Below are 20,442 nucleotides of genomic sequence, written 5' to 3' on the forward strand. Positions count from 1 at the left end.
CCTTCCTTCCCTCCCTTCTTCTTTCCCTCCCTCCCTCCTTCCTCCCTCCCTCCCTCCTTCCTCCCTCCCTCCCTCCTTCCTCCCTCCCTCCTTCCTTCCTTCCTCCCTCCCTCCTTCCTTCCTTCCTCCCTCCCTCCTTCCTTCCTTCCTCCATTCCTTCCTTCCCTCCCTCCCTCCTTCTCCCCCTTCCTTCCATCCTTCCTTTCCTCCTCCCCTAATGGTTACTGAACTGACTCAGCACTATTCATTGAAAAGACTGCCATTTCCCCACTGCTCCACATGTCCACCTTTGTTTTTCAACTCTATTCTGCTGCTATCAATACACCTGGCTACATTTCAGTCTTCATCATTCTGAGTTTTCTTTTTCCAAGAAATTCCAATCTTATTTTGGTAAAGGTCTCTTCTATTACATCTTTGAATTTTTTTTATTCCTTCTGCTTTATTCTTTAACCCAGGATATCAAGTATCCACAAGTTCAAAACTCATCTTCTGCAAACCATATCCTTCTTTCTCTAATGGTTCTCATTCCTTTGACTTTTTCCTCCACATTATGTGCAATTTTTTTCAAGCTTGCCCTTCCTTGTACTAATTCCAGTTTCTGTCTGGTACTCTGATGAACATCTCAGTTCTGTGGATTATTCAGTCCTTGCCTTTTCCCTAGCTCTGCAATCTCTCTCTCCTCCCCTTTCTGTTGTCCTAGCATCTCATCTTTAATCTCGGGTCATAAATGTCATGTTCCGTTTAACATCTTTGATAAAATAAAGCTTTTGTTTTTCTGTTTACTCAAGGTAACATCTTCTACAATAGATTCTTCATGTCTTTTACCTGTTTTGTTCTTTTTTGTTGTATGTGAATACCATATTTTTTTCATTTACTTATTTTTTACGGCAGCAGCTCAATCTGGATTTCTTTGTGCCTAAATCTAACAAACATAGAGTCTCCTTGGCTTCCCTCCCGTGTCATCAGAGCCCACTAGTGCCTTTCCTTCAACTAGCATTGAGAAGGTAATGGAGCTAGGTGTATGGACAGTCACAACTGGTGACCTTACCTGTCAACAAAATTATGTTAAAACTCAAATTTTAGAGATCACTCCCCCTACTCGAGTATACAGCCTTTTAGGAACCACTCTTGAGTTTAGGATTGTAGGTGAATGGGCGTGAACAGGCTTTCTGGAAACTGCCTTGACAACAATCCCTGTTCATACTCAAGCCAGCAGACAATCTGGCAACCTCCACCCCCTGTACCCGCCCCAGGCAGCTCCGGGGCAGGCACAAGCTCTGAAAGGACAGTGTTTACCCAGCTGGGGTAATAAATTCTCCCAGAGCACTGAGACACATTTAACGTAGAATGAGTGTTGACATATGTCATTTTCCCAGGGAAGAGTTTTCTAACGTTGCACCATCGAAATGGACTGGCAAAATGACTCTCCAGACATGGATGAACTCTTTTCTATTAAGGATGGTTACATCTTGAGCAAAAGAGGAAAACTGCTGCCTTGTATTAAACTGAATTCTAAGTGGTAAAAAAGGTAGGTTTTATCTTTGAAGAATTGCTTAAGCAGGTAGAAATTCGCTTTATCATCAAAGAAAATAAGTGCTCTCTGAGAGGGTGGTCCATAGCTATTGCACTAGGCGTACTGGTGAATCATAATGCCCACCACTACCATCCGCATTCTACACACACAAACAAAAAAATAAAAAACTTTTGCTAAACGTCCAAGGAGCTAGCTTATTATGCCACAGTACAAATGGGAGATTTATAATTTATACTATAAATTGAGATATTCCTATGATATTCGTAGAAGTGACTACACTGTCAACAGTTTCTATTTTTTTTTCCTTTGTTTTAGTAACGACAGAAATCATTAACAAAGCTACTGTTCACATCTCTATAGTCTGTTCTTATACTTGGAAACGTCCTCACAGAAAATGAAGTTGACAACATAGAGTTCCATAATATCCCTAGAGGTACAACAGGCACAAAGTCTGAATAATACTGATTTGATAATATCTGGTCGTATTAAGAATAAGTCATTCTGCTTTTATTAGATTGAGCTTTATTTATGTACTGTGGATTACAAGTGTGATTCCTTTCAGGCAGACGTGCTCCTTTTCAACTTTGATTCTGTATCTATAAGGCTGAATTATGCCTTATGATAATTGTAGGTACTAGAACTTTCCCACCAACATACCAAAAGATATCCTTATGCATTACTTCAATATATCTAATACACACTTATTGCCACATACTTCAAGAAAATTTCAATTTGAAACTATTTTAACCAACCATTCCTTCTCCGCGCTCAAGTCTTGGGTGTCATTAGAATTCTACTTTTGAATGACAGATAAGGTGCTAACCCACCTTCAGGCAAGAAAGATCAGAGAGGAAAGAAGGGCAACTGGACCAGGGTCAGCACATGCTAATCATTTGATAAATAATGTCTTCTCCCCTTTTAGCTAAGGGTTATTCCTCTATTCTCTCATTGCAGGTTTTCTTTCTCTTTATAGATGAATGACATATACGCAGATGCAGACATCTTAGGAAAATAGCAAATTCAAAGGAACATTACTGTATTTGTTGGGATTACAATACGCATAGAGCACGTCAAGAAAAAGGGGGCAAGATAAATGTTTTCTTCAGGTTCTTGGGTCTCCATTCAATCTACATTTGCGGACTGATGGCCTTCTATATTCCTGGTACGGAACTGGAGGCTTGTGATTCAAAGATAAATATTTGAGGGCTCCCAAGAAGCTTAAAAGATGCATGCCCCTGATATTGAGCTCACGCACGTCTGTGACAAGGATAAATGACTGTCCACGACAGCAATGGCCAAGGAGCAGGAGGAAGTTAGCTGGTAATGTGCCAATGTACCAATTGTGCCCTTGGATGGCAGGCCCCCCGGCCTTCAGTGACTGGGGCAGAGTAGGCCAAAGGCCCCCTCTGACTCACCCTCGTAAAATATGAAGAAGCTGCTTGATGCCTCCCCAAATGCGAATTTCCACACTGGTCTCAGGATCCTCACAAACCTGAACCAGAATCCAGACAACACTCCAGAGAAGCTTCAGGTGGTCCGAGTGGAGCAGGCTGAGGAGGACGGGTACCCCCTCATAGAGCTTCACCTGTTCCTTTACCTGGGGTTCGGCACAAAGTAGGCGCAGTAACTCTGCAGTTAACCTGAAAGGGAGGGGGAGGAGGAGAATGAGAACCCCGGCACGGCGGGTTATTGACTTCACATTTAGACTAGAGCCATCATCACTGCATCCCTGTAACATTTTCCAAGTCACAGGTCAACATATGTTTTCTGTAAGGGGCTGGATTGCAGGCCAGTGTTTTATGCTTTGCCAGCCACCCAACCGAGCCAATCTATGCAAAAGCAGCCACAGACAATACATAAAAACACAAGGGCATGGCTATGTTCCAATAAACCTTTATTTACAAAAACGGGCAGGGAGCCAAATTTAGCCTGCAGGTCAGAGTTCACTGACCCGCTGTTCTAAGTCAGAGCCTCACTCACTCTGAGCCCACTGGTCTGGCTAAAAACCTACTAACCAGCAAATAGATACCACGCATCATACAATAGGACCGGCATTGTGCTCAAGACAAAAGAAATAAAAGCTCCACCCAAGTCTTCAGAAACTTACTAGGTGGTTACAAAAACAAGACATTAACACAAATGGCAAAAACAAAACGAGAAACAACAACAACAACCCTACAATGCAAGGAAAGTAAACGCAAAGTGCCCAGTGAGTATCTGGACAGTAAAATAAAGATAATGATAGCATGTGACAGTGGGTTCAGCTGAGCTCTGAAACATGATGATGATGCACATTTCATAGAGCCATCCTTAACCCTAAACACTCTCGCTGGACAGCGGCATCCTTTCCCGTGGCTTCAAACACCTGCTCTGTCCTGGCACCATGAGCCGGGCCCAGGCATCACTCTCCACCTCCAGAAGTTCTAGCCACATGGCAGTCCACCATGTGTGTCACCCCACTGGGTCTCAGCTCAAAGTCATTATCCTCCTCTTCACATTGGCTCTTCCTCTTATGTGCCCAGTGTTGATTCATGAAACAACAGCCTTTTCAATTTCCCAAATCAGAAGACAGGATCATCCAAGACGCTTGCTTCTCCTTTCCCAATCTGCCCCTGCCAATCAAGAGCCTTCAGGGCCCCCTATTTACTGGGCAACTGCCAAGATTAATTCTCTTACAAGTCATGTAGCTGGCTAACCCCGCCGCTCCTCCCATTCTTGCGATCCTTGATTGCGTCCAAGACGTAAGCCCCTCTGTCACTCGCCTCTCCAATCTTCTCATGCCCACATGACTCTACAGTTCCTTTCCCCTGAGCCAATTTCTCACAGCCCCAATCCCTCCCAAACTTTTGTCCTCTGACATTCAGAACATATGTTTTTCGGCAAATAGTATTCCTCATCTCCTCGAACTTTCCACACCAGACGTTCCCTCCTTGTTCTAAGTGGAGCTCATTGTGTGGCTACATTCCCCACGTCACACACCCTACACACTGCCACCAGAGTAATCTTCCCCCAAAATGAATCTGATCGTGCTTAAAATCTTCCTGGGAGTCCCCATAATGTTCACAGATAAAAACCACACTCTTATTCGGCACAAAGAGCCCACGGTGGCCTGGCTAAAGGCATCTTGCTGCTTCCTCTATAAAATATGGAAATTGACAGGGTTATTGTGCCGATCAAATGAGTTAACACACAAAAGCACTTAGAGCAGGGCCTGGCATATAGAAAGCTGGATAAAAATTAGCTATATTTTTAACTCAAGATTAACTGTCTAGTTTTCTGGCACTTTCCCTCTTGCACTCTGTTCCAGCTGTGCCCAACCATGCACTGCCTCGAACAAAGACCATTTCATGCCTCCATGTGGGAGCACATTCTGTTTTCACTTGTTCTCTCCCTTTGCCTAGATAACTCCGTCTTCCTTCCGGAAACTTGGCATGACCCCTGGCTCTGACTGGGAGCTTCTTCTCTCTGTTCCCACGGTGTCCTGTGAACCCATCAACCACGCCACTTACAGCACAATGGTGAAACCACTGACCTGCATGCCCTTCCTCTCTCCCACACTATACACTCTATCCTATTCATCTCTGGCATTCTAACATCTGGGCAGAGGCTGTTTCCTAGCAATGGGCTCAGGTAAGCAACTCTGTAAGTATAGTTTGGAAAAGAGGGTGAAACTGAGAAGAAAGATTCAAGGCGGTTTACTATGGTTACGTGTCAGGACTTCATTATTTGATGTCTGTTACCTGCTTTACTTCTTGAGAAAATTATGACTTACTTAACCAAGTATCAGATAATGTAGGTTGCAACTCCATTTAAAAACTACCCAATAACTATCTGGATACAGTAATTCTTCAGAGCAATATGTAAGTTCAAGTGAAAATGAATGCATTTTCGGTTCTGTTTAGAGTTATAATAACAGGTGGTCATGAAACAAGTCAGCAGCTATCTTAATGTATTTTACTTGACTTAAGCAAAATAGATTTTAGCGATCTAATAATTTATTCAACATATAATCTGAAATTACTATAAATAGAGCCACCTCAGAGTTTCTTTCATTAAAGGCACAGGATGTAAAAAAAAAAAAAAATCAATAAACAAAAATATTAAGGATGTAATCGTAAGACTTATATAATTTGATTCTTTGCCCAGATCCAGAAGTGGTGCAAAACCAAAGATAAATCAATACACCCTCTCTGTTCTAGTTTATTTATAAAAACTTTAAGAGAAAATAAATGTCAAGGTGACTCATAACTTCAGTTAACAATGTAAATAACAGGACATCATAAAAATGATTATAATAATTTTCATCAACTATGGTATTGTCTTTTCCCTATTAGCAATCCTACCTTTTGGAAAGCAAGTCATATTCATGTAAAATCATCAGCAGATTTTCTACAATGTTGAGTTCACTTATCTTCTCCCTACATTCTGGACTACAAATTAAAAACTATTAGTAATTACTAAAGACATACTCTACCATATCCATTTATCTAATACTCCAGTTCTCATATTATCTCAGGAGGAGAAACAAAAAGCAATATAGCTCCATGGGCTAGGGCTACATCAAATTCCCACATTCAATAAATGTCATATGTCATAAATTCAAATTTGTTTAATGACAGTATGATGATAACATAATTCCCTTTCTCCAAAAAGAATCATATGCTGTTCATAAAAAAGTAATAATAGGCATTATTCACAGTAGCCAAGATATAAAAGTGACCTATACAGGTGTGTGTGTGTGTGTGTGTGTGTGTGTGTGTGTGTGTTGTATGTAACGTATATAATTGAATATTATTGTCTGTCTATAAAAAGGAACAAAATTCTGCCATTTGTGACAACATGGATAAACCTGGAAGGAATTATGCTAAGTAAAGTAAGCCAGACGGAGAAAGGTAACTACTATATGATATCAGTGATACGTGGAATATAAAATAAAAATTAAAGACCTGATGACACAGAAACAGAGATTGAAATGGTGAATAGTTGCCAGATGCAACTAGCTAGAAGGAGGGGGAAATACAGGTTAAAGGGTACAAACTTACAGTAATGAAAAGAATGAATACTGAAGATCTAATGTAGAGCATGGACACTATAGTTAATAGTGTGATATTGTACACTTGACAGCTGATGAGAGCAGATTTCAAGTGTAATTACTACACACACACACACACACACACACACACACAGAGTTAAGGAGGTGATGTGATGAGTGTATTAACTGTCGTGAGCGTGATAATCATTCCATATATATAAGGTATATCAAATCATCATGTTGTGCACTTTAAACGTATGTAATGAGAGTAGTCAATTATTCCTTATAAAGTTTAAAAAAATAAAAAGAAAAAAGCATTGATCCACTTATTGGCATAAAAATATATTTAAAGCACTTTTACTTAAACTGATCATGATATCTATAAAGGGAACATGCTACCCAGAATTGTATTAAGGGTAAAAATGTTTGAAAATGTTTTAGATGTTAAAATAAATACATAGGAGAGAATGTTTTTTAAGGTTGGGGAGATTCAGTTGTCAAAGAAAAATTGTGGTAATTTTGAAAGTGGAAGTATCTGAGGGTTGGATAAAAGACTAGGTAAGTATTTCTGGTTAGGAAAAAATGAAAAAAAAAATTTAAACTGGGATTTTCCTTTCCATCTTAAGTTTTAAAATGATACTTTTTCGTCCAGGATACTCTTCTATATATTAATGCTATTCCATGCTTATTTTTCACAAATTATAACTAAGTAGGTAAGCAACTAGAGAAACTGATCTATTTTCCGTCTCTCCCACCTAAACTGCTACAGCAGTGAAACTGAAAAGTACAGTAAAATACACTTACCTTTCAGCTAAACTAGCCAGAGCCAGAAGGGCACCCAGCAAAACATTAGTATCTCGGGCACCAAGTAAATTTACTAATGTCTGAAAAATGAAGTAAAAGAAAGTTTCATTGCGTAAGTGCTAGAAGCTTCTTGGGTGGTATAATGTTTCTGTCAAAGATCATTGAGCTTAACCTCAAGAGGAGTTTTATTAAACATTCACCACACCCAGCTCTTCCAGGGGGTAGGGCCCCTTCCTGCTTTGAGACTCAAGACAAGTTCCTTGTAGCCATTCCTTACCCAGGGCAGGAAGCCAAAGCCACCAAGCTACACGGCCAAAGGTCTCACTCTTCCCTCTATTTTCATGTGCCCAGGAGGTCTGCTCTGCCTCTTCTGATCTCTCCCCAAGGAGAAGTAGAGAGAGTAATAATAGAAACCACAATACTGGTAGCAACCAGTCATCGGGAGCTCATTCTGAACCAGGCTTTACGGTAGCCTCTTTCCAAACTGAGGAACTATTTTTCACCAAAGTATTGAAAACTCTCCCCCCCCCCGCCCCAAACTAAGTAAGGTATATCAACATTAGCAAGCACTCCATTTGCCTCTGAGATTTCTAACTGATGTTGAAAGAGCATGAATCGATGCTTCCAGGCATCATCCTAAGTAACATGACTTACCTGCAAGTCTGTACATTATCAGTTGCCTCTTCTGAGGTCCCCTTCCCCAGAGACTTTTAGAACTCAGAGTCCCCCAAAAGTACACCCCCAAACACACTGCAGGCCAGAGCTGTAAGCCGTGCAACAACTGATGAGGAGATTTGGGTTTCTTTTATGCCAATTTTTCCCCTTTATGATTTCATTCGTGTTTTTATGAAGCTATCATTATCTTGATTTCTCTCATCCCCTCCTCTTATTCTTCTCTCACTTTTTTCTCTATCTTCTAATAGAATGTTCCCCAAACTTCAGTCCCTGACATATCCCTTCCACAATTTTTGCCATATCCTCCTTAATGCTACTCAAAATGTTCCTTAAATTCTCAGTGATAGTATCGGTGAAATACATGTGGCTATCAAAATGAAAAGTGTTGACTTGTATATCACCCAGAATCATCTCCTACACAATGGGCAGCATGTGTGAACACATTTTAGACAACCTTGCTCTGGTACATGCTAGGAAGTAACCTCCTGGGATATGACAACTCAACAGATTATTAGAACTTGACTGTAGGCAGCTCCCACCTAAACAGTTTTACTATAAATATAAATTTAGTCTGTTTTAATTAAACCTGCATTCATTTATGTTGAAATGCATACTCGATCCAGATGCCTGTAATACTATGCCATCTGATTATAAAGTTGAACCATATGAAATTGGCATATAGACATGACAATTTCATACGGTTCAAACAAATATAACCCCATGTGCCATATGGAATGTATTTAGATGTGTACATACGCTTTATTTGTTCACTTGTTAACACACACCTAGGGTAAGTTTACATATATATATAGCCAGGGTTTCTCAAGCAACATTTAAATAAAACAATGAACTCGGTTGTTCTTAAGTGGCATAAGAAAAAGAAAAAAAGAGTTTCAGGAAACCTGTTTGTTATTTCCATATATGCTCCTTAGACTAATAAAGAATATAAAAGGGTTGGCAGAGATGTACAATTCTAGGGTAGATTTTGTGAACTATAATTATAAGAAACTTGATCATGGGGCTCTCAAATTCAGCAGCAATCCACTGACATATGGAGCTGAAGTGTTCACTCCTTCTGGGACGGCTCACCTTGTGGGCTCCACTTGTGGTGACCCATTCTCTTTGGTCTTTGACAGCAGCAAGTTTTTGAAAAATATCTATAAAGAAAGGAAATAGCTGAAAGAGGGATTCGGTGCTTAAAGGCAGCAGTATTCATAGAAACTCAGGTCTGAATTACCGGAAGGGCAAGCAGAGAAAGGGCACATGGGAAGACAGATAACACAAAAGAAACAATGGAGGGAGAAGGAACAGAGTTTTTTGGTTTCTTTTTTTTTTTTAATTCTGAGAATTACCTCTTAAGCTCAACTAATAATTATCATATATTAGTATTATAACAATAAATATGGAGACAACAAAAAAGGCAAACATCTCCTTCCCCTTAAGGTCCTCAACAGGGTCCTCTAAAAGTTCAAAGTGAAACCTACTCTTCAAAGATTCTCCCTTATAAAGATTTCAAGTATAAAGAGGAGGGGGGAGGCCAGTGAAGGTGATGGCCACAGCAAGGTTCCCCAGTTGAAGAGAACAGCTGTTCTCAAAGAAACTTCCTGGTGCCGAGGGCTTGTGACATACTCTCTTCTCCCTTTAACTGAGAATCAGTGTGCTGCCGTGGAAACAAACACTGTAAATTAGACCATTCACACAAAGAAAATGGGCCAGCACCCAACAACAACAGGGGGCCTACAGATCTTCAAACCTGGAGAGGATGGAAGGTGGGGCCTTCCAAAGAGAGAAGATTGAGTGCCACACCCACAGACCAATGATTTCACGTTATCATCATTACAGCAGGGTCTTTTTCTTTCTTTTTTTATGCGCACAATGTTTTAAATTTTATGAGGTAGGTATTTTTAGTATTAACCCAATTTTATAGATGAAAACTGAATAGCCTATGACATTTTAATAGACATCAAAGAAAGCAAAAAATATTTTTACCCAAATCTGCCATTATGGAAGTCTCTGTTGCATTAAAGTAGGCCTGTACTCACTGAAAATCTTCCACCCGAAACTGGGCTTTTCAAGGTAAGAGTTGTGATCTGAAGTTTTCCTTCCGGGTATATTTTGCCACTAAATAGAACTACTGACATAGACTCTCAATACCATGACTGTGGATGGGTAGACTCATAAGTATTCCAAGTACCCTTTTTCCTGCTGAAAAGACCATCCTGCTCATTCTAGCAAATCGGGAAAGTTGCTGTGTCCCTGCGACAACACTTACATGTCATGTTGACCAGCTTGTCCACACTGTGCTGGTCTTCCCCATAGCTGAGGTACTCATTGGCCACGATCTCCATGTACTGCAGGAGGGACCAAACCAACAAGAGAGCAGATGAAGGACAAGATGTGTACTTCTGAAAATGAGCTGTAGATGGCACAACAGATACACCAAATAATACTAGGGTCCCTGGGCCAGGTTCACTTAAGGGCAAAAGGTAGCTTGAGTTTCTAGATTCTTCACCTTCTTTTGCATGCCCTGAATTTCAGGCAGGGACCATGGAAAGGTTATGTAAACTCTCAAAAGTCCTCAAATGACTCGTAACTAAATGAGTTCGTGGTGTAATTTGCCTCCAAATACCACACATACGCGGGTATATGTATATGTATATGCACACACACACACACACACAACCGTCATACCCCATATACCAATAATCAGAATAAAATGGGTAGGGGGTAGTCTGATAATCCCTCACTGTAGATAATTGATTATAATAAGAAATAGGCTCAGAGTAACACATAGATTTCTAATATTACAAGGGAAATGAAGGTGGATAAGAGGATCCTTTAGAATATGATTTTATGAAAGACTATGCCATTAAATGAGGTAAGCCCCCAGTCAATTAAAAATAAAAACTAGACATGATGTAGCAATTTCCCAGGAATGAAAATATAATAAAATAAGATAGGTTTAGCATTAAACTGCCATTAAATTTAATCTTCCATTAATATGGAATGAGTTTGCAGGGCCATTGGTTTATTATGAAAATCATTCTTTCTGTACATGCCATAGGTTTTAGGAGAATGGGCTGTTCCAACCCAATGCCCTGCCTAGAAAATTTTGTTTTATCATACTAATATTTAACTGGCTCAACATATACAGTTACCTGTTTGCCTTCCCTCAGTAGCTACAAAAGCAGAAAACTAAGTGAAGTTAAAACCATTCCTCACATTGTCATGTATTTGGAAACATTTCAGTGAGCACGAGAATTCTTTTTTTGTGGAAAAATGATAAGCATCTTCATAACCAATTACTTTCTCCCCTCATCTGGTATGTGCAATGCTGAGGATTTGGTCTGCCAGCCAACACCTATTTCTTTTCATTACTAATTAAAGACATGTGACCTTTTATAGAACTTTCTTGTTTCGGCAGGCTGGGTAAAATCACCTGGAACAAAATGTCATGGGTCCCTTCCTGCTCTGTGAGTATCCTGCCATACGCACACTTATCCACCCTGCCTGCTCCTCCCCTTGGCCGGCAGCCTAAGGTAGGAAAGCCATCTGCTGTCACACACCTACGTAATCCTCGCCCCGAGCCATGGAGTGAAATGGAAAGGCAAGACGAGCCACCACAAAGGAATCTTACCTGCCCTAGGTTTTCAATCCCGCCCAAGCTATGGAGTATCTCCTAATAAAACAAAACAACAGAACATACACAAAAGATGAGGGTGGAGGGCAAGGTTATTTTACATGCAATTTCTTGATTAAATCATGAGACATAATTATTTTTTGAAGGTCCACATTCTAACATAAATTCAATGTTTGTTATTTGTACCACATTTAAGACAAACTCTTAATAAGACCTTCAGCCTGACTCCTCATTCTTTCTATTTCCTCTCATGTCATCATAAAATATTACAGCTGAAAAGGGCTGTTAGATATCGTTCCCTTCACCCTCCTCACATTGCAGATTAGGACAACTAAGACCCAGAAAGCTAAGCCACTTTGCCTAAGTGACCAGCCTGGATAGGAATGGAATCCAGCATCACCAAGTTCCCAGGACCTTCCTGTGGGCCTCTGCCTAGTGTGGTCCACAGACAGCAGCATCAGCCTTACAGAGGAGCTAGTAAGGAGTGTAGAATCTCCTGTTGAATTACACTCTGAATCTCCACAGATTCCCAGGTAATCCACAAACAGTAAAAGTTGGCAAGCATTGCTCTATGGGACTCCTCCTTAAAATGGAGAGGATAATGGTCTTATTAAACCCTGACTCTAAACAAAGGTAAGCATAATCATCGTAAGCGTCTCCTGATGCAGGTCTTTAAATCCAATTCCCAGTAAGAAGGCACTTCACAAAACTATTCTAAAAGTGGTAATTGGGGGAGACCGGGGTGTGAGGCTGCAGGTGTGAGAGGGGCCAGCTTGGAACTCTACTAACAGCAAATGCTCTCCTATCATCCATATTGACATTCATCTTCAGGCAAATGTGTTTCAAGTGGCCCTAACCTGTTTATTTATACTGGCATCTCTTTCCTTAACATGCCTACAAGGAAGTCGTTTGAAATACAAATATTAGCCATCATTCCAGTTCTGTTGGACGTGCATGGTGATGAGTGCTCAAGTGTGGGGAAGAACAATCTAGTTCCACCATGAAGCCAACTGAGTGGGCAGGCTGAACAAAAGGCCCAGATTCTTCAGGCCTCCTTGTCAAGGTTTCCTTATTCGATGTGAAGTGAATTTGGAAACACTAAACATACCCATGTTTCAATCAACTATGAAGCCACACTTATAACTCAATTTAAAATAGTTTTGTGGGGTGCCTGGGTGGCTCAGCTGGTTGAGCATCCACCTCTTGATTTTGGCTCAGGTCATAATCCCAGGGTTGTGGATTCGAGCCCCACACTGGGCTCCACACTGAACGTCGAGCCTGCTTAAGATTCTCCCTCTCCTTCTCCCTTCTGTCCCTCCCCCACTCATGTGCCCTCTCTTTCTCTTTCTCTAAAAAAAAAAAAAAAAAAAAAAAAAAGTAGTTCTGTGACTGCCTACTAATTTGAATTTTCATCATGGTTTTTACTGTAGAAGAGCTACAATTAAAAAACAGAAGAATATTGTACACATTATTCCTAGTTATGGCAGAATATTTTATACATGTAAAAATAACACATAAAACTCCTTATGTTTGTTCAACAATTTTTTTTTTCATTCTTATTACATAAAAGCCCCGTGTTAGGCTCTGAAGGGGACACAAATATGCAGTGAAGATGACCGAGGCCTACTGCACTGAGCTTTAGGCAAGCATACGCTAGATATACAAGTAACTGGCACTCAAGACAGAATTTGGTAAGCGTTATAAAACACTTATACATGAAGTGCTATGATGCTCCAGGAGGAACACATAACATCCTGCTGAGAGGACTAAGGAAAATGTCATAAGGATGGCAGCCCCTGAAAGGGCATAGAAGGATGGATAGAGTTGCTGAGAAGAAATTGGGGAAAACCAGGGAGATTTGGACAGTAGGTCCAAAGGTGCACGGAAGTTGTGCAGAAAGAACATCAGGAGAAGCACTTCCGTGATTCCATGAAGGGCATTACTGGGAATAATGTCAGGAAAGCCAGGTGGGACCAAACTGTGGGAGGGCTTAGATGTGAGCTTGAATGTGACCTCTGTCATGAGGGCCATGACATCTGATGAAACTGTGTGAACAAGGGATGATTAGAATCAGCTCTGAGGGGGCACCTGGGTGGCTCAGTTGGTTGAGCATCCAACTTCGGCTCAAGTCATGATCTCATGGTTCATGAGTTTGAGCCCCGCATCGGACCTGCTGCTGTCAGCCTGTCAGCACAGAGCCCGCTACAGATCTTCTGTCCCCTTCTCTCTGTGCCCCTCCCCAGCTCATGCTCTCTGACGAAAAAAGAAAGAAAGAAAGAAAGAAAGAAAGAAAGAAAGAAAGAAAGAAAGAAAGAAAGAAAGAAAGTCAATCAGCTGTGGGGACTTCCTTCCGGTTTTTGAATGAACCAGAAAGGGAAAGAATGCCACCTAGAAGCCCAGTTGGTTGGCAGTGACAGTGGGAAGGAGAATGGAGAGGCAGAGATAGTCTGTGAAGTCGTGTGATCAAGTAAACATGAAGACATGCTAGAAGAAAGGGAACAAAGTAGAAGACGTCACCTATTTGAGCCTGGGGACTAAGGGGTGGCAGATACTAACAGACATAAGGAAGGAGACGGGAAGAGTCTAGTGTAGGTTAGAGAAGACTCGATTTGGGACATACTGAGCTACTGATGGGATATTCACTTGAGAAAAGTACAAAAGACCATGGAAAATGACGTGAGAGCAAAAGATTGAAATCTGGGAGTTGTTGACTTGAAGGCTTGGATGTGAAAAGACACCATGGGCGAGAATAATGTTTAAATGATTGGTCATGGTCATGGTCGTTTTTAAGTTTTTACCTTGACAAGTAACATATCAATCCAATAATTAGTATTAACAATTTGGGACTAAGTCCCAAACTCTGTTCTGGGAATAACGCTTTTATTCTGTGCAGTGGGTAGCATTAGACATTCTATTTAAAAAATAGTAATAATTTCATGGCCAAATTCAAATCAGCTTGTAAAATAATACTTTAAATAGAGTTTGACAATTGGTTTTATCATAGGGCCCCTCAGAGCTTTGAACACCCCGCCATGCATTATAAGCCTCCAATGGGAGAACTGAGTGCAGTTTTTCCCAAACATCATTAATTGAAGCACACGTCTTTTCACTGAATAAGTATTAACTCCCATGGATCACCATTGGAGAAGCACTGTTATGACGTATAGGAAAGAGAGAGAGGGTCTGTCACTCTCTGAGAATGTTGTTGTTACATACTCAAAAATTTGCCCTTCATTTACAAAATAAACACTCCCCGCTTCGGCCCCCCATGCTCCTATGGAGACTGGAGCAAGGCTAGGAGATTGCTCACAGAATCAGGGTCCTCCCTATATTTCGTTTGGTCATACCAATGGGATTGCTCTAACCTGAGAGTGTCAGCTGCAGCAAACCAAAACCACAAGTTACGCATGCGCATACCTGGGCTTAACGGTTCTGACTACTAACCTGAGGAGCAAATATGACCGCACACTTGGATGACAGCAACACCTCCCGAGTGCCCTGTCAGATCTCAGCATTTTCTCCCTGCTCACAAGCCACAGTGTCACAAGACTGGCTTCTGTACTTCTGAACCCAATGACCTGGAGAAAGTCCCCAAGTCAATCTGACCTTCAGTCCAATGTGCAGTATGTGAACAAATGTCCTTGTTCTATTCCAAGGTTTTCTTTTTTTTAAAAAAGTGATACAATAATATAATACAGATAAAGAGTATGTTCTTTAAAAAGGGAGCACAGTGCAACACCAAAATAGATGTCGTTATGCACCACTATTTTTGCAATGGCCGAAGATGTCAGTGACGTTGGATGCTCTCATCCTACACCTAATCAGCAACCAAATCAATGTCGAGCACACTGCAGTGAGCCCTTAACAGTGAATCACAAATGTGATCACTTTACTCCTCTGCTTAAACTCAACAGTGGTTCCACACTGCTCATTTCTGGGTCTTGATTTTAGGCCCCTCTATGTGCTGGCATCTTATCTTTCCAGATGGAATAGCAGTACTCTTGAAAACCTTGGTAGGTTCTATTTGTAGGGGATAAGTAAGAAGAAAATACAAGAGATGTTTTAAAGTTTCCTACCTTGGAGTCTGGAAGCAAGGTAGCGCCATTAAAAAGATTAAGAGTTGCTTCTGAAGGTTCAAGGTGAGAGGAAGGATCAAAGAGCTCCATTTTAAAGTTACTGAGTGGAATGCACCACCACAGTGCTTCTCAAACTCTTTGGTCTCTGTGTTCCTTCACACTCTTAGAAATTACTGAGAACCTCAAGGAGTTCTGTTTATGGGTATATCTACTTATCATATTACAAGTTAAAAGTGCAAACATTTTAAAACACAGGAGGAGTAGACAAGCACACGTTCCATCAGCCATCAGAGCTGTGACATTTCATGCATCCCACAGCCTCTGGAGAACGCCACTGCATATATGTAAGACAGTGAGTGTGCAAAGTCAAACAACACCGTGGCATTATTTTTAAGATATTTTTGGCCTGGTAGAATCCCTGAAAGGGTTTCAGAGATCCATAAGCCGTCCCCAAATCTCACTTTGAGTGTAATGACACTATTGTGTCATCCAGATGGCCGTCCAAAATACTCCTGGAAATTTGTGACTTTCATGAAGAGAAAAGTTGGAGACTGGAGGTATGTACTTGTGAGCAAAAAACCAACAATGCCAACAACGATAGTTGAAGCCAAGAGCATGGGAGATAGGGGAGAAGACGATGAAAGAAAAGAACTTTGGATGGGGCGCCTGGGTTGCTCAGTCGGTTAAGCCTCCGGCTCTTGGTTTTGGCTCAGGTCACCATCTCGCAGTTCATGGGATCAAGCCCTGAGTTGTTGGGCTCTTTGCTGATAGTACAGAGCCTACCTGGGATTATCTCTATCCCTCTCTTTCTGCCCCTCCCCTGCTCGCTCTCTCTCTCTTTCTCTCTCTCAAAATAAATAAACTTGAAAAAATAAAGAACTTTGGGAAGGTTAACATTTAGGAAGGCAGGGTCAAGAAAAAGAGCAGTAATACAGAAAAACACAAAGTGCTAAGGAAGAGCTATGGCCTCCTGGGAGCGGTGGAGACAAACAGAAAATGCAGTGAAGCCTGTGGGCTGCTAAGAGAGTTGAGAAATGCAGGTGCTGGGATAAGGTCACTCAGCCTGCCCACCTTTTTACTGTGGTTGCTAAGATAATTGTACTTAGGAGCTTTTAAGATTTTCACTTCATCCTCGATAAGCAATGTACTATGGCTTCACAGTAAAGTCCAGGTGGCCATTTCTCTGTATCCTGCTCGGGGTTCCTACCATACTTGAAACCTCAGACCACGTGTCTCCCTTTAATTGAAAACAACCCTAAGCACTCCATATTTTCAAAATGGCTTCTCTTTCATTCCTTCCAGGTTTTTTTCTTGCTGGAGTCTCCGTTAAGCATATACTGAAGTCTCTGGCAGGCAAGATCCAATCTCTGAGCTACCAGTTTGCAACCTCTGGATCAAGGGATGCTGACTGAAACATGGCTTCCAGGGAGAACCCTGTTCACAAGAATTCAGTGTGAAAGCAATACAGCCCATCAGTTCTGACAGAGAGGAAGCGGGTTCAAGAGATATAACCTGGCCTCTCAAGAAATGTAGTAATGAAGGGAAGGTGAAGATTCGAAGGGACATCTGGGTCCAGGAGAGGACATTTTTACAATAATAGAAAATAGAAAGGGAGACACTGACATAGAAATGAAGAGAATAGATAGATGGGTAAGCCTTGGCAAGGAGGAGGGATATTTCGTCTGAGACAAGAAGAACATAAAGCTTCAAGGTAACCCTAATATTTCAAGAAACAAAGAAGAGATAATAAGAGAGTTCCCACTGGAATGGCTTTGGTTTTCCCAGAAAGCAGACAATGCTGTAATTTGGTGAGGATGACAGGGTCAGGAGGGGATCGGAGTATGAGAAGCGGACAGGGTTTGGAACAGCCACTGTGGATCCTGCGGCACAGACTCAACAAGCGAGGAAAGGAATGCCTAGCAAGGATGAAGGCTCGCTGAGATTAACTGGCATAAATTACAGTAAACCCCAGCAAAGCTTTGTGACTTCGGCCAACAATTCTTGGCAACTCAAGATGTTCAACAACCGCCTGAGCACACGCTCTTCTTTGTGGAAAGAGTGCCAGGAGGAGATATTCAGAGAGAATACCCTTCTATGGAAAGACTAGAAATCGGGGAAGGACTTCATTTTAATATGTGTTTAGTCACAAAATCCCATAAACAATGAGGTCACTGAATTCTTTCCTGGAGAGAGCAGGGCAATCAACCGTGTCCCGATCCATCAAGAACTAGACTAAGAAAGGCAATACTTTGATGGAGATCAGCAGAGTAGGACACAACGGTCATCAATTTTCTAAACAAACAGAAAATCTCTGAGGCAAATACTTTGCTAACTTCCATAAGTCAGAAAATTAGAGCCCCTGCTAAAAACCTACCTTCATGAGAGTGAAAGGAGATGTTATTAATAATTAAGTGGGAACAAGGAACACATACTGGGACTGACCCGGGCAAAATGGAACACGTGGTCCACCGTTATGACATACGCTGCACACAAAATTGCAAACGGCCCTTTAGAAATACATGGAATGCATAGTTCTGTACGGCTGGTCATGGGAAAAAAAAAGGATGCTGTCTTCCCAAAAAATCTCTGAGCAACCAGGACAGAAAGCCATTTGTAGAATGCCCTGAGTCACATAGTCAAAGGGCTCACTAAACTATAATAGCACAAGGCCAGCTTAGAATACAGAACGAAGAAGTGGTGATTCGTCTAACGGAAACAGGTGGCACCACCATGAATCCTACAAGACTCATATCAGAGCGGACTCTGTAGCTGACTAGTACGAAACGCTTTTTTTAAGTGCCAAGGTTGGAAAAGATAGTTATGGGGGTAATGAAGAGAAACGCATTCCAACGCAAACAATTCATCAGTAAAACCAAATCCAAAGTAAAAGATCTTTGGAGTGGCCTGAGCTTCCTAGTAGCTCATCAGGACAGGGTGTAAAAGGAGATGCTTCTTAGGGGGGAAAAAATCTGTGAAAACACCGAAGCACGTATTTAGAATAGGAACGTTCTAAATATTTAACATTGGCAAGCATTAACAATAATGACTAAATAAGCGATCTTGAGGCTTTGGAACAGTGGTTCTCAAACTGTGGTCCCCTGACAAGAAGCATCAGCTTTACCTGGGAACTTACTAGAAGAGCAGATTTTCCAGCCCTCCCCAAACCTACTGAACGACCAGCTGTGGGGATGGCCCCTAGCGATCTGTAGGTCGTCCATGTGTTTCTGACGCACACAGATGTTTGAGAACTGCTGCTTTATGGAAGCAGCTGTCTACCAGTCGATACTAGAAGAAATAATTTTGAAGGTCTGGGTGAAATGTTAGGGAAGGTTGTTTTTTAGAGCCTCACTGCTAAAGCACTAAGTCCTTGCTGTGCAACGTGTGGGCCATGGACCAGTGGCATTGGCATCCTCTGGAAGCTTCACAGAAACACAGAGACTCAGTCGGGCCTCAGCGTGCACCTGCTGAATCAGAATCGGTGTTTACAAGATTCCCAGTGGATTCCTGTGCACATTAAAATTTAAGAAACACTAAACTAGAGGCAGCAGCACACTCAAGTAACTAGTGAGAGGGGGGAAAGTTTCTCGGCCTCGCAACCCTCATCGGAGACCAGCGGCAGGTCCCGTGCTCACCTCCAAGGGCCTGGACTCTGGAGCAGCTGCTAAAACTGCAGTCTCTGCCTTTCCCACGGGCTGCTTCGGGAACTCCCTGAGAAGGCCCCCACTTGTCACTGCTGACTTTGACCTAGGGAGCTGCTTAGCCTTGAACACACTCAAAGGTGTGGCCTGAACTGCCAATGGTTTAAACATACACCAGAAGTCCCATCCACTTAATACCATAGTTAATACAGCAGAAACATAGAGATTTGTTTGTCCCTATTAAATTATTTCTCATATCTTTTTAAATAGCAGTTGAGATACCTCCTAAATTTGAAAGCTATTGAGTTGTGAGACAGAAAAAAAAAAAAAAAAAAGCTAACATGATCCCAGATCTTTACTTCATCTTCATAACAAGTAAAAACTACCTTTATTTTTTCCAACCAACCTGATAACATGGATCCCTCATTAGTAGTCTCAGACAGATTAATACTCTCAGAAAGTGAATAGATGGGGCTCGATTAACCCACTCTCTGAAAGAAGAAAACAAGAGAAAGCATGTTTGCCCGTGTTGAAGAGGCCAGTGTGACAGTTCATGAACAACACAAAACAGTGCAGGACAATAAGGGACACACAAAGGAATAGCATTAGTTTATTTCGAGCATAATCTACAACAAGGACTATTATTTGGTACCTGAACACTTAATCCATGTTAGTGTGAAATGCATAAAAACTGCCATCATCATTTGGTTTGTACTGCCCTTGCTGACCGAGGGGCAGCGCCTGACCAAAAGAAATAGCTAAAAGTTCCAATAATTAAATTTGACTTAACAAGAACTTATGCCCTAATAAGCTAGGATCCATTTGAAAAAATTATACGCATACATTTTAAGAAAAATATTTTTATTTCATTCTTAAGCACATTTACTTACTAATGGTGTGTGTGCTCCTGTAAACAGTAAACAAATTCTCAAGCCTTGTGATCAGATTGGATACCACCACCTTCTCCTCTTCCACCTGCTTTTCACCTCGTACTTGCTTTTTATCATAACAGCCACGGAAAACCCAGCTTCAGAAACATACGC

The 20,442-nt window shown here is 41.4% G+C and overlaps 1 protein-coding gene and 1 long non-coding RNA gene across 8 annotated transcripts in view; one reads left to right on the plus strand and one right to left on the minus strand.

Moving 5' to 3' along the window:
* Nucleotides 1-20,442, minus strand: part of NEK10 (NIMA related kinase 10) — a 231,100-nt gene that overhangs the window by 177,677 nt on the left and 32,981 nt on the right. For 5 of the 6 annotated variants that reach the window (XM_043595557.1, XM_043595555.1, XM_043595558.1 and 2 more), the window contains exons 6-12: nucleotides 19,806-19,890; nucleotides 11,683-11,724; nucleotides 10,318-10,396; nucleotides 9,135-9,202; nucleotides 7,371-7,450; nucleotides 5,878-5,964; nucleotides 2,950-3,174 (exon numbers count right to left, since the gene is read on the minus strand). In XM_043595557.1, coding sequence (XP_043451492.1) covers nucleotides 2,950-3,174; nucleotides 5,878-5,964; nucleotides 7,371-7,450; nucleotides 9,135-9,202; nucleotides 10,318-10,396; nucleotides 11,683-11,724; nucleotides 19,806-19,890 — 666 coding nt within the window. The remainder of the gene's footprint in view (nucleotides 1-2,949; nucleotides 3,175-5,877; nucleotides 5,965-7,370; nucleotides 7,451-9,134; nucleotides 9,203-10,317; nucleotides 10,397-11,682; nucleotides 11,725-19,805; nucleotides 19,891-20,442) is intronic. The other variant, XM_043595561.1, reaches the window with a different exon arrangement.
* The window catches only part of LOC122492071, a 28,528-nt gene continuing 8,302 nt past the window's right edge, over nucleotides 217-20,442 (plus strand). Inside the window, exons 1-3 of one of the 2 annotated variants that reach the window (XR_006299531.1) lie at nucleotides 217-1,528; nucleotides 4,936-5,164; nucleotides 11,470-11,584. This is a non-coding gene — a long non-coding RNA (uncharacterized LOC122492071). The remainder of the gene's footprint in view (nucleotides 1,529-4,935; nucleotides 5,165-11,469; nucleotides 11,585-20,442) is intronic. The other variant, XR_006299530.1, reaches the window with a different exon arrangement.

Source organism: Prionailurus bengalensis, chromosome C2, assembly GCF_016509475.1.
Source record: "Prionailurus bengalensis isolate Pbe53 chromosome C2, Fcat_Pben_1.1_paternal_pri, whole genome shotgun sequence".
Taxonomy (NCBI): Eukaryota; Metazoa; Chordata; class Mammalia; order Carnivora; family Felidae; genus Prionailurus; species Prionailurus bengalensis.